The following is a 14,502-nucleotide window of genomic DNA, read 5'->3' as shown; positions in this document are numbered from 1 at the left end:
ATAATTTGACTTGCTTACATTCTGCTGTAGTGAGAGAAAGGTCTAAAGAATGGTGCTAATTTTATTACCTTACATTTGCACTACTTATGGAAAAAGTGTCTGACAATTGGCATGGCGTCCTCCACATCGCAACCCTGTATATGAGGGGAAATAGCAGGGAGCTATTAGGCAGCTGCACTGCTTCCTGCCATCTTCCAACTTGCCTCCATTTAGTGATTCTTGCAGTGCAACGGTTATTTGCAGTGAGTCAGAATGACACGGGTTGAGCTGAATACATTAACAATTTATCTGCGTCACAGGTACATTAAAAAAAAAAATCTGTGAATGTGTTGATACTGTTTCCAGTGACATCCGTAAAAACTGCTGTGAAAATGTTTGTAATATCTGCAGCAGTTTCAGAATTAACCACAACTTGAAATAGTCTAGATGTTGCTCTAAATAAGTGAGAGAAACCTGCATTGTTGAGGCTGTTTTTGAGTGAGATTTACCTGTGGCAGTGAGAGAAAAAGAACAGCTGAAGAAGGCAGCCATAAGAAAACCACAGTACCAGAGAAGAGTAGATGACAGATCACAAAGATAAAAAGAGAAAGCATCATGACTCACCGTGTGGGCGTCCTGGTTGTCAGTAAGCTGCACCAGCGTAGGGCTCTGTTTAGATTTCCTGGGTTTCGGGGTTTGCTCAGAAACACCGCTCTGGCCTCCTTGTGCATCCACGCTGCAGCCCGTGTTCTCCCTCACACTGCCCGAGCTGCTGTCGCTGCTCGATGGGATGTTCTCCTTGTTGGTGTTTGCCCTGATGGACACAGCTCTGTTCTCAGTCGCCAAAAGAAAAGGACGAGGGAATGAGACATCTGCCTTCCATCTCAGCCTCTCTGCTGCACGTTCTGTCTTTATCAGCCTGACACTGGGTGAAGTGGTTCAGGAAACCGAATGCCGAGGTCATCCTGACTGCTCATTTACTTATACCTTCTCAAGCAGCCAGTGTGCTGTTTAGCTTTTGTGCTAAATCTATTTACTGTGTATTTACTGTTGACACTCGTATAGGCAGTTTCTGCTGTCTTTGGACTAATACACTCCTCTAATCCACGTGTCACTGATCTCTCCACCAGGTCTCCATCAACAAGGATTAGCTTCTTACTGCAATGACTCCAGTTGTTATGACTGCCCTATGTCTCGATGGATGAGCTCAGGACGCAGAATAAAACCTTAAGAATGTTTACCGTCACCAAACCACCAAGTGGACTAGTAGCACTGCAGTGAGACACTGAGGTCAGACTGTAGCATCGTATTCTGCTTCATCAGTATAGGACGTAGAAGCAGCAGCACAGTGCTACGAGTGAGGTTTAAAGCAAGCAACGAGCTCAGTCAGGGAAAAAGAGTCTTATAGTTTATTTCATTAATATTTTATTGTCTCACATTTTCCTGGTTTTGGCAAGGATTTAAAATCGCTCCAAGTTAATTAAGATAATCGAATTCATATGAATGTCATGTCCTTCTCCTCCATTTTAGCAATTATAAGGTATAAAGCCTGCGTATTGTTCTATTTCTTTATTCCACAAATCCCTTTTCCTTTGTCATTTGTGTTCACAATGCACATTTCTGGTCTGAGATTCGGCTGCTTTGTGTTTGTAGAGGCTGGAATAACACACCAGCCTCGAGGTGCCCGCCTGAGGGAGACATGGGGAGAAAGCTACAGATTTCTGGAAAGCTTCACACCACCAGACACCTTTTTTTAGACCTAACAAAAAGTGGCATCTTGTGGAAATGTATCAGCTTTTAGTGCAGCTCCACACAAAGTCCTTCATACAACTTCTTTAACATGCAGTGTGCAGCTGTACTCTGCAAGGCCTGTAAACAGACTTTGATGTGGGAAACGCTTGGAGTTCCCCTTTAACGTATTTAATTATTATGTTAAGGCGAGGACACACACAAGCGGGACTTGATGTCACTGTTCAGTGGGTGGGCAACCTTGTAAATAAGGAATATTCTGGAGTCTATTTGTTGAAATAAAGAATAAGGAAGTTTCCTGCACTATAAAAATAAACCTCACTTCAATCAGGTGAAGATCGCTGGAGTGTTGAAACTACTGCCAAGTGAAACGGACAGTTTCATGACAATTTCAGATCCACTGTACCTTTTTGTTTCGTGGTGTCTTAGGCCCTGTTCCTGCTGCTCTCTCTGGTGTCTACGTCTCTGTCGTGCAGTTGGCGTCACCTTCTGAGACGGCGGACACGGGGTTGACTGGCAGTCCTCTGAACTTTGATCCTCTAAGAGGTTTACGTCAAACAGGTGCTGCTCCACGGCTGAACGTATCGTCCTGTCCACCAAACTGTAGAGAGCAGGAATGAAAAGAATGAGGAGTTGAGATTTCCCTGAGTACAATGAGCAGCCGTGTCCTGTTTTATTATGAAGGAAAATGTCCACTTACGTTACCACATCCTGTCTGCAGTGGACAGGGGAGAGGTGATTACTAAAAGAAAAACAAGAGGTGAAGGTGAGTTAATGCTACAGAAACAGGTGGTCGTAACAGGTCACTGAGCAACGGCGAACATCCACACGGGCTCTGGTTCAGTCCCTAGGTGATCAAAGCATCTCATGTGCATGAGTGAGTGTTAACCTCAGCTGTGTTCACAGCGTAAGCTGGTCCTCTGAGAGCAGGGGTCAGCTTCCATGACTACGAGCAGTTCAGTAGTTTCTACTGGAGGCTCACGATTCTTTACCGTTCTCTGTGCAAGTTCACACTGAATCAGACGGCAGCACCAAACATGAGGTAACATGTGGTCCGTTGTAGAACAGAGCTTCCAATTAAGTAATTATCAAGACTGACAGATTAACAATTAACAACTACTTTGATAATCATTTCACCATTTCGGTCATTCGTTGAACCAACATCTGGTTCCAGCTCCTACGAGATAATTTGCTGCTTTACTCTGTTTTTTTTAGATGTTGTACAATTAGTATTTTTAGGTTTTGAATGAATAGAATAAAAAAATAAAACAATTTTAGTACTGTAACAATAAGTCAATAGCTTGATGAGCCGACTATCGGAAAAAATTAAATGAGAAATATTAACTAATATTAAATTACCAGTACTAATCATACTTTTTTAGGTTTAAATTTAAAATCTGAGCATTTATTGTCTCAATTATTATAGTTTCTTCTATAGTTACCATCTTTAAACATAAAAAATAAATGTTTTCATTAACTGATAATGAAGTTAGACAGCTGCCTACAGCTGTTCAACAACAAATTAACCTTCAAGGTGTTGACATTTTACCAATGCTATGAAAAGATGTCACAGTGTTTTAGTATAGCAAGTATAAAAACTATGTTGTATGCAGCGTTCACCAACTGAGAAACCCCCTGAGTGATCCCTGAGTGCAGATACTTCGACCTCTATAAGGTGACCCGAACAAAACTCTTTCATAAACAGTGGTGTTGACTGTATCAGCAGAGCTTGGCACAACACAGTGCTCTGATAACAGAGGAAGTAATGGTGGATTTATGGGACACTTTAAAGGTGACTATAGTGAACCTGTGTAAAATAACATGTACATACAGTATGTTGATGTTATCAAAGCCATTAGCAAACACACTGCAGCAGATTAAAAGCGATCACTGGTTATTGGGTGGTACCCAGATGATCATTTCATCTTCACATCATGAAACATAGGGGCTATTTTAATATCAGTTCTCAGGCTCCTTCACCTTCAAGATAAACTTTTGCCAGCTGCAGTTCGATTATCTCTGGAAACAGCAGGAAAAAAAGAAGTTAGCGAGCTAATAATAGACCTGGCACCAAACGCGACAGGTTAAAGCAACAGAACATGCTTTAATGGCTTACTGATGTTGATGTAACCTCAGGCCTTAATGCCTGTAAATGTCAAAGGCAGACTTCATCAAGATATGACGGAAGTTTCTATGTGTGTCTACAACTGTCTGGAGCAGTCCTTCCCACCAGAAGGTGATGAGAGGGTTAATTATATAACTGCATTATGTGCCAGTGGACGTTTATTAAGCCTCAGAGCACCATGTCCAACAAATTAAACTTAACACCTTTTATGTTGATCTTTGTAGCACTGAGACTGTGAACGAGTTAAGACAGTGGTCAGACTTTTGGCTTGTCTAGTGGATTCATCATTCGATAACTGTGGCCTTAGCGTGGACGGTTGAAAGCAACATAAGAGTGAGTTTTACATCTCAGGCCGCTTAATTTAAAGCTGGAATTTGTGAATAGTTTTGATATTTTATGTGAACGTGGCAAAAATATCACTGAAATCTTAGAAAAGTAACACAATTAAAGTAAAATAAATGTGTTTTATTACAATTTGTTTACAACCAAAGTCAAATTCTATGTGTATTTATTATTCTCATAATAAATGTCGCAAGCAAACTGAACCTTTGCACGTGAACCGTATCACGAGATTTAAAAACTAGACTGAAGTTATCAAGTTCATTTTCGTGACACTGAAATACGCTGACTCTGTTTGTACTTTCTATGTCAGCTAGTGATGTTAAATCAGCTTTCCTACATGTCTGCCTGTGACACATTTAGGCTGGTAATGAAATAAACAGCTGGGCATGACTGCCTGTAAGTGTCAGGGGTAAAATATTTGATGATTAAATATCCGTGGGCAGCTATCATCATCCCAAATAGAGTTCGGGCTGGCGCGGTACACAAGTGTGGCAATTTGGTAAATCACCAAAGGAAGTGACATCACAGCTCATAAATAACTGGGTTTTAACCGAACATGCAACCGAGTGAAACGACTCCGGCATGCGACGAGGTATGCAGCCTCGTCTGCAATGGTGACGGCCCTGAGTCATGAACTACTGATAAAAGGAGACCACGAGGCAAGAGGGATGAGTCATTGCATCAGAAACACAATGAGAATATCAGCACCAGAATATGAGTGAGCCAAGTGCCCGGTCCTTTCTTCAGCTGACACTTTTTAAAAACAAAAAAATCCTACCACCAACCACAGTCCACTGTTTGATCAGGAACTGAGCCGCTGTTGATATTGCAACACGGTGTTTGTGTAATTTCATTCCCCAGTTGTAAAAACTGTATGTGAGCTATGAAGTCTTAGAAATTGGTAGGTTTGTTTGTTTAAATTATAGGGATCACTGGGATCCAGCTTTAAGCGGTTTGCTTTGTTTAACACTGACTACACGGTTCCATGTGTTGTTTCTTTGCTGAACAGAAGTAAGTGTACTGCATTTTCTAAAATGTTAAAGTACTCCTGTAAGAAATATAATCAAAATGTCTGGTGTGTTGGACAAAATTTACCTGAAATAATTTCTTAGATCAGCAGTGTCAGCTAGTTTTTGTTTGTATTTGATGATGTCTGCATAATTTGCTGAAGTCAGGTCTGGAAATTGTGCTATTTTTGCCCTACGGAGTGTAATTTTAAACAGCTGGCAATGTAAGTCTTTACTTTATGTAATTGGTTTATTCGGGACCTTCTAACTATGAAAAGTGCTTTGCAAATAATAATAAGCATAAAATAATATGTTTGTGTAGTTAGTTTCTATGTATTTAAAGTCAAGTCTTTAAGGCATAAAAAAGTACAGAGGAAACAACTCCAAAGCTTCAAAAGCAGCAGCTTATACCAGTCAAATCCCCTGCACTGTGTACCCAGGGGCATCCGTTCAGGTAATCCTGTATTACACCACAAGCTGATATTAGCCAGGACCCGTAGAGTCTAAACATATGAAGAAGAAAACTATGTTGATCCATACAATCCAGTTCCAGTGAGAGGCTCTGTGTGTGAAGGCAAAAGGATTTTAGATAAGAGAAAGTCAGTGTGTGTGTGTGTGTGTGTACAAGGTATTATTTATGCCTTGGGGACCTAAATCTGACACTTAATTGTGTGCACATGGATTTTTGGTCCCCATGAGGAAACTGTCTAATTTTAGAGTGATGACTTGGTTCCATGTTAGGTCAGGGTCGAGGTTCTGTGCAGGGTCAGGGTCGAGGTTGGGGTCAGTGATTGCGTAGTTATGGTTAAGGTTAGTGTGAGTCTCTAAAAAGTGAATGAAAGTCAATGGGATGTCCCCTCAAGTGATGGAAAGCAGATTGTGTACTGTTGTAGTCTGTGTATGTGACACAGTACAAGTAAACTACAAAGTTAGTTCATGGTAAATGTGAGTTGTAGAAGTGATGTCTGAGAAACCTTCAGACCAGCACATTGTTTGAAATACTCTAAGTTACTTTTAACATTATTTTAACAGACCACAGAGTTCATTTTAAACAATGACTTAATAACCAGGTATAAATGTGCCTGGCTTTAGCTGAGTACTAATATATATACATATAACTTATATACAGTATATATATTAATAATATATTAATAGATAAAGTTGTAGTTTGCCATGTTGTTGTTCTGAACAGTATCATATTCAGAAGTATATTTAATGTTTTTAGAAACTATGAAATGTTTTGTCAAAAAACATCATACATACTTGTCATAACAAAAGTGTTTGTGTATTTTACCATATATTACATAAACATATGTACTATGTGTACATAGCTGAATCTGTGAATGATGGCATGTTTAGGCCTTAGATTAGTTCACTAGCTGGAATTTGTTTTATTACTTTTAAAGAGACAAGATGTTCCAGTTAGAGTTAACAATGTTTTTTTTTTTCCCTTTGGATTTGATCCAGAATTATTGCAGCTGTAAAACAATTATGCAAAAGCTACAAAGGTCCAATCATATGTATTTAACAATGCGTTTAACTGTGGCTTCAATGTCCATTTTGATTATAAAGTAGAAAATCATTAGATAAAGTAAGTTGTACTGCATTAGTCACCTAGTAACTCTGGTAATTACCCTGTAAAGTTGTTGTTAAAGGTTGTTAAATGTTAAAAATGACATGATAAGACAAAGGAAAGCAGCAAATCTTTTCAATGGAGTGGCTGAATCTGTTTTTTTCACTTATTTCTTAATTATTCAAACACTTAATCACTTATTAAAACTTTTTATTTTCCTACACCGTTAAATAATTGTCTCCATCACGTCATCCTAAAACACAGCGTCCTCACTCACATGTGTCATTTGCTCGGGTTGCGTGTCTCGAATGTGCTGCCACAATAACCAAACAGTGGTGAGCAAACTGTTGCATGTGCATGCCACTCTGCTTTCCCTCTGATCGCTGGTTCCATTGTTTACAAGGATAATGCACTGAGGCAGCACACAACCACTTCCCCCACACCTTCAGTACAAAACAACTTTCTAACAGAGGAAGAGAAGGGGAAGCCTACCTCATGTAGAAGGGAGATATCGGCCTCTCTTCTTCTTGGGAGCTGAAATAAATAACAATAAAGAGATATAATCAATTAGCTTGTAGGATGTGCCTATAAAATGCTACTGTACGGAATAAAAACATACAGGACAGCCCCGAATCACTACATGTTACTGAGACTGAAAATAGGAGCATAAGGCTGGCTTTTGTCTGCAGAATAATAGCCATGCAGCGCTACAGATCAGTGCCTTTGTGGAACTTGTCTCGGGTAATTATTATGAACCAACAGAGACATGGGAGCTGCTCTAGAATATAGGCTGGCTGCTGCCGCTGTGCGAATGCCAGTGACACATGATGAAATTATGCAACGATAAGAGGAACTTGGAGCAGGCACTGAATGTCGAGGTTGCTTAACATTTTCATATCCTAGCACTTGCAGGCTGAAAAATTTCATAATCGCTTAGTCTTGTTTGCCTAAGCAGAGTGGAATAATGTATTATCTTCTCAAAAGTCAAAGCAGGAAAAAAAAACACCCCAAAAAAACATTGCAACCACAACCTGAACTGCTATGAAATAAGTGCTAAAGGCTGCTCGTGTATTTATTTTATTTAATGCAAAATGTTCTTTCACAATAAAAGTCTTACTGCAGCAATTTAACAGCTGATGAAAACTTGTGAGCCCTCTTAAATTTTTATTTAATTTAGAGCATACTTTTCTCCCTTTTGTGTCTTTATATGGACGTTTATCTGAGAGAAGAGAACACAGTATTTTTTTGGGAATTTCAGCTGCTCATCAAAAGAGGCTTGGATTTTTATGTCTGAAGCAGTTTTAATAAATCCTCTAGTTTCACTTTCTCATTTGTGGGCATTTGTGGGTTTGGTTCCTTAAATATCTTTTCGAATTTGAATGTCTTTGAATTGGACTCCTGTATCATGCACAGCACAGCAGAAGCAAAAAGGAGCAATCACACTATAGTGATGAGAACCATGAGAGAGTCTAAATACTCAGGCTCATGTGTTTGGGTTGATATTAGAAAGAGCAACAAGAAATGAATCCCACCAACTCACAGTCAGTAAGTACAGTGGATTATAAACACGTCGGGTCTCACATGTTCCAAAATACTGAAGAAAAAGTTTCTAATGAGAGGAGTATCCCGTGAATGTTTGGTACCGCGTGTGTTTTGGTACATGACGTACCTTTAGGTGGCTTACTGTAAGGGGCAGGCATACCCAGGGGAGGAGAGAGCACTTTCGCCATTCAGGCACCTCAACAGATTCAAAACAAAGGATTTAGGTTTCAAGTCAGGCACAAATCAAAATGGGCCAAAGTTCACTGATGACAGAATGTACAGGAAATGTGTGGTTCACCACACAACACAATACTTCCAAATTCTTTTAAGGCCTTAGTGATGAAGGTTTTTTCCCCCTTTCACACTCCTGGTCTTAACTGGTGTTACACAGTCTGGCAAGCGTATTAAAATAATGTGTGCTGTCACTGCCGCCATGAGTTGCAAAAGCGGAAATCCTGCTTACCCACTACCTTACTGAGGGGATAACAAGAAGCTTTGTAGGGATACTCAGAAAGACCTGATCCCTCCGGTGCAAATGGAAAACTACCAGTGGCAAGTTGGTCAATCTGCATCAACATTTTTAAAAATGTGTAGACAAAGGTAAGTCTGGTTTAGCGGATGCTGGTCACTTCAATAATCCTCCAACTGGCAGGGTCTCCGCTTCCGCTGTGCCCTGCCTCACCTTTCCAAAAAGTCCAACACGCAACACCAGCGCTCTCTGTTCAGGTAGCAGTACGCTAGTGGTGAAATAGTTTTCTGCATCTTCAGTCACCGGTCCATTTAGCTTTTAGACAGGTACTGCAAATTCTTCAAATACCTCCCAGCACAAACTCTGTGGGGCTCGGAAAGTCAAGCTCAACTATGCTCGACATGCGCTCAAATGACATTAATGTGACACAGAGCAAACATGCTTCAGATTTTAAACTTGTGTCCCACTTCATGATCACTGATTGTGGTTACACCTTATTGACATTAAATTAAAATAACAATTAAGAAAGTATGTTTGTGTTTGATTGCCAAAAAATCTGTATGAGGAGTTTAAGGACCTTATTAGGATCTGTAAATCTGAGATCCACCGAACCTAAAGGCAACACACCTAAATTACTGTTACATTAACAAAGGAAACATCTTTTAGCAGCAGCTTTCATACCAGTTTCTTTCTTTGGAAATACAGAAATTATTTTGACTTCTGACTTGGAAACATCTTCATCCTTTCCCCTCACTATTAAAGCCACATAATTTCACTTTCTGTCATAATAATGAAACCAAAAAAGTGTCTTGACTGAATTTTTCAACACTGAATGTTCCATCAAATCAGACTCAGACTCATCAAAAGATGATTCATTGATATAATTAATGGTCACCGCCGTGTGTGAGAACTTGATAAAGGGCACCGCAGGAATATTCAAACTGCAGCAAAACCAGTTTGATCCAGCCGGTTTTTACTGGAAATATGCTCTGTCAGGCTTTCAGCGTGATGGATGAGACTTCCTGACAGGCGGCCAACAATACCGTTACGCCCACAGGGAACCTTAACTGACACCACACTGCAACGTTCCTCACTCCCATCTATTTCCAATGGGCTTCTGAGAAGCGCAATAGTTAAATCACAGAATCCAGTGAACCATGGCAACTCCACACAAAAGCCAGTATGCATCCCCTGCGTGCAACTACGCAATGCTAAGAGCATAATAAGTTCACATGGTGCTGCTATGTTGGCTCATGTGGCCTCTGTGGTGAATGAGGCTCGTATTTCAAGTACAGGTGGGAGCGCTGTGAAATACAAGATGACTGGATTCATTTATTTATCAAAGAGGATGTAAATTTATATGAAAGATGAATGACTCATTCTCTGATAAGGTGCACAGGTTGTGTGCGTGGATCGAGAAGGATATCTAAAAGTGAGCCACTGAAAAGGAGAATGGGTGTGTTGACACGGGTTTGTCTGGCACACACCTATGGAAAGTGAGAGCAAGCTGACAAGAAGGCTTCAGAGCAGCTACAGATATGAAAACGCAGATTCCCAGTGACGGAAAATGATCCTATATTTGGGGGTTTTATGTGTAAAAATGAAGCACATCTCCGTATACATGCTGTGATAAACAACTGTCGCCGTTTCACTCGTCAGACGCTACTCGTGAGTCTCAAAAGTGTGCTCGAATTAAATGTCTCTGCCCGCTCCAGGTGTCTATTTGTAAATACCAGTGAGTTCAGATTGCTGATGCACATTTCTGGGGTCCCCCGTCACTCTGTCTGTAGATCAGTCACCCAATACGACCTGACAAGGAGAATTTTAGGGTGTGGGGAAAATCCACTCCAAGATTTACTGGCACCCTGACATAGTGAGGAAAGCTCATGCCACCTCCAGTATATTATGTTTGCCGCTTCATGTAGACAGGAACATCTGTTCCATTAAGAGGTTTGTTGACTTGACAAATTTTAGGTCACACTAGTCATTATCTTGGAGATAAGTAGCACAGAAAAACTTTAGGAGGTTTAGAAGGTTTTATTTTCAGATTTTTGACACAGCCATAGTTTTAGATTTGTACAGTTTTGAGGGTAAGAGTTGTAACTCAGTATACAGGTAGTATGTCTCAGCGCATGTGTCATTCTAAACCTTTATGTAATGTGTTAACAGAGCCGGTGCTGACATGGTCTTAAACTCTGATTAATGTCATAGTAAAAGGTCACTGGTGTTTTCGACAAGCTGTAGTAGAAGCCAAAACAGCATCATCATTTCTCATCTCGATGCTTCAACATCGTGCACATTAATTGCTTTTGTAGAAAAGTTCATACAGTCTACATCGTAGGAGAAACTGTTTGTGGATGCAGACAGATGTTTGAGGTGTGTGAAAAGAATTGCAAAGAGATGTTGTGACAAATGGTGCAGCCTAACACTGGTCTACTCCTGGTTGAACCAGAAGAAAACGCAATAACACAGCTGTAGTTTGGCCACTCCAGGACTGAGGACACTCAACACCAAATGGTTCAGGTTTCAACTCCCTATAATAGGCTTGTTTGCATGCCAAAGGCACACTGCCATGAGGCTTGGGCTTTAGATCCCCGATTGCTGTCAGACAGTCAGGATTCTTCACCCTTAACCTTGGCTGATAACACATCTCCTGCGCAAACAGTGGTCATAACCTATTTACCGCCCATAAGCTGCACTGGAACTGGAAATGATGTAAGAAAGATAGCATCACCACTTAACACAATTAATTCTAAAAAGAAGAAATCATAACACCTAATGTTAGATATGAAGCCGTTAGGTTTTGTTTTTACTTCTATGATATGACCTTTACTTTGGAGCGGTCATAAAGGATCGTGTTTACAGATAACATTGTCATTCTAATAAAACCTAACAGGAGCAGCTGACTACATTTCACCGTCAAAGTGTGTGTGTGAGTTTTTTTTCTCTCTCTGAGTGATGAGCTTAAATTATTTATTTGAAACTTGTGGCTCACTAAAAATAGCCTAAACCAGACACACTGACCTGCTGAGGGCCTCCAAGCTGCCCGAGAGGCTGGCGTCGAGGTGGTCGACTCGCGAGGCAGTGTCTGGCATGACTTGGCGTGGTGGAGGTGTGGGAGTTGTCTCCATCGCCTCTGGGCTGGGGGTCCTTGGCTCTGAGGTGAAGGGCAAAACTATAGGTAGGGAGAGCGGCCTTGTATGAGGGATCCCAGCAGAGCGGCTGGGCTGAGGGACGACTTGAGGCGTGCCGTCACTCTTCCCTTTCCTCACCTGCTTCAAACACACACACACACACACACACAAGCAAAGAGAGCAACCAGAGGTGAGTCTCGTGACAGGAAATATGACACAGCACGGGAGATAAATGATACATGGCTGCAAGCATTTCTACAACCACACACACACACACACAACCTTTGCTCAGGTTACTTCTGACATGAGGGAGAGAGCAATAAAAGAACCACAAAAGAGGTGAAGGGAAAAGGAGACTAGCTTATTACACTTCAAGGGTTGATGACGTCTTACCGTGCTGACTCTGAGTGGATATAAACAACGTGAACCATCGACTGTAGAGTAGGAGAAGAACCTCAATCTAATTACAGCCACATTGCGAAAAGTACCTTTCTGCATCGCGTATCAGCCAAAGAAATTTGACAAAGACTGTGCCGAGAAGCTTTTTCTTAGTGAATTAATGGAGTAGTAATGCAGAGTGGTCGTATGGTTGCTCATGCTGGCTCTGGTCAACAGTATGGAACGGGTCTGACGTCAGCAGCTAATGGTCAAAAACACCCATTGCTACAGAGACTTGGCTCGAGATAAACATCTGTGGGTTGAATTAACAGGCTTTCTTTTTTCCTTTACACCAATTATCAGTGGGACATGTCCATTTGGGCTTTAACTTAATGGGCTGTTCAAACATCTATGGATGTTGCCTCCATTTGGACATTTAGTCATTGGTGCACTTAATGACTGAATGTCTGGGCAGATAATTAGCTCCACAAGCGTCTATAGCTCAACCTGGTATGGATTTAGCCCCTTTGGGCTTCGTAATTGATTTAGCTAAATTTGCTATTCACAGAAAACCAGAGAGGAGGAAAAAGTGAGAGGGGGAAAAAGGAAAGGGAAAAAGAATTTGGACGTCAGTTTATTTATTGTTTTTTTTTTTTTCAGGAAGTCTGATTCATCTTATGTCGAGGAGACGGCGTCGATTTTATGTAATTCCACTGGCTGTGATCTGATGGCTATACTTTTTATTTGATACACTTCAAAATATTATACTATACATCATAAGGTACAGACACTGACATAGAAACTCCAAACAGTCCAAATCAAATATTGTGTGATTTATAAAACTGATAACAACTCACACATCATGCTGCCTTCATTTCGAGTTCTCGCTTTCTGTCGAACATTATACATGAAAAAGAGCTCAAACAGTGCAACGGACCAGATGGCAAATAAGTCTGACAGACCAAAATAAGGATATGACCTGGTTCCTAAATCATGGATTAACTAATAATTTGTGAGTAAAACCTTAAAAAGAATGTAAAGAAGACCAAATGATGTTTGAATGTTGCTCTGCTTCCTCTCAGAAAAATCTACTCCACTGAAAATGAAGTGTCCTGAAAACAGCTGATCTCTATTCATTAGTCAACATTAGTGAAGTGTGTGGAATTTGATCCATACCTGATCTTCTTTACACAAACCATCACAAGACACTAAAACTAGAATTTAAATAGTGGTTCTGAGCGATTTGTTGAAAAAGAAAAAAAGATTTAAGATTTGTGTATTTTGAAAAAGCATTTGAATGTTTTCATGGTCCCATCATAGCAACAGAAGGTTTTCTTTCAAAGCTAATGTGTATTAATTCTACCACAAAGACCTAGTAATACTACTAGTAATACTCTGACCTCCTGGAGTCCAAAACTCATGTATGGACATAAACATCTATGTGTCATCACAGCACAATGTCCCCTTTGATCATATATTGATCTTTTTTAATGATATGTGCATCATAAATCTAAATGTTTAGTGCTCTGTAATTGGAGTGTGTGTTTCTCTCACCACTAGATCTTTATCTGAGCTGCGGCAGATTAATACTTTGTCATTTATAGACCCCACAGCCTCACAGTGCCACAGCAGCAGCAGACCTGCAGTTCGACCTTGAGAGTGAAAGAGGTTTTATGGGCGAGTCTGTTGAGGTGTGTTTGGGAACTGCTGCCATAAAAGTCAGTATTTATAATGATTATGGTAATTCACTTTGATAAATCATTACATTCAGCCAACTGTTCAATGTTTTTTTGCTTGTGGACTCCATGCGTGTATTTACTAGATTTAGGCTGAAATTGCAACTATAGGGAACAAGAAGTAGCACAAGACTCATCATTGATCCACTCCCACCCTTTAGGCATTCGTTTTTTTAACACAACAATAAATAAGAAGTTACAAAGCTCACCAGTCATGCTGATATAATTGAACTGCTATGAATGGTTAGAGGGTGAGTCTCACACACAAACCTTTACAAGGGAATGTGTCTGTATGTGTTAGCAGGTTGTTCAATGGGTCCAGACAACACCTCCTCACATTGAGATATAGTTTGGAACATTTGTGCTAAAACATATTTGGAAAACTGCATATTGTAGCTTTAATAACTGAGTTTTATTTGTACAGTGTGTAAAAAATAAGGATTTGTCAGTGTTGATAACTTGTTCCTC

General features: G+C 40.3%; 1 protein-coding gene across 5 annotated transcripts in view; it reads right to left on the bottom strand.

Moving 5' to 3' along the window:
- The window catches only part of fam13a (family with sequence similarity 13 member A), a 41,768-nt gene that overhangs the window by 15,092 nt on the left and 12,174 nt on the right, over positions 1-14,502 (bottom strand). For 4 of the 5 annotated variants that reach the window (XM_026359847.1, XM_026359850.1, XM_026359848.1 and 1 more), the window contains exons 8-12: positions 11,811-12,058; positions 7,268-7,309; positions 2,429-2,470; positions 2,135-2,329; positions 604-808 (exon numbers count right to left, since the gene is read on the bottom strand). In XM_026359847.1, the coding sequence (XP_026215632.1) occupies positions 604-808; positions 2,135-2,329; positions 2,429-2,470; positions 7,268-7,309; positions 11,811-12,058 (732 nt within the window). The remainder of the gene's footprint in view (positions 1-603; positions 809-2,134; positions 2,330-2,428; positions 2,471-7,267; positions 7,310-11,810; positions 12,059-14,502) is intronic. The other variant, XM_026359849.1, reaches the window with a different exon arrangement.

The sequence above is a fragment of the Anabas testudineus genome, chromosome 1 (genome assembly GCF_900324465.2).
Source record: "Anabas testudineus chromosome 1, fAnaTes1.2, whole genome shotgun sequence".
Classification (NCBI taxonomy): Eukaryota; Metazoa; Chordata; class Actinopteri; order Anabantiformes; family Anabantidae; genus Anabas; species Anabas testudineus.
This window is presented reverse-complemented; position numbering and strand designations above follow the sequence as displayed.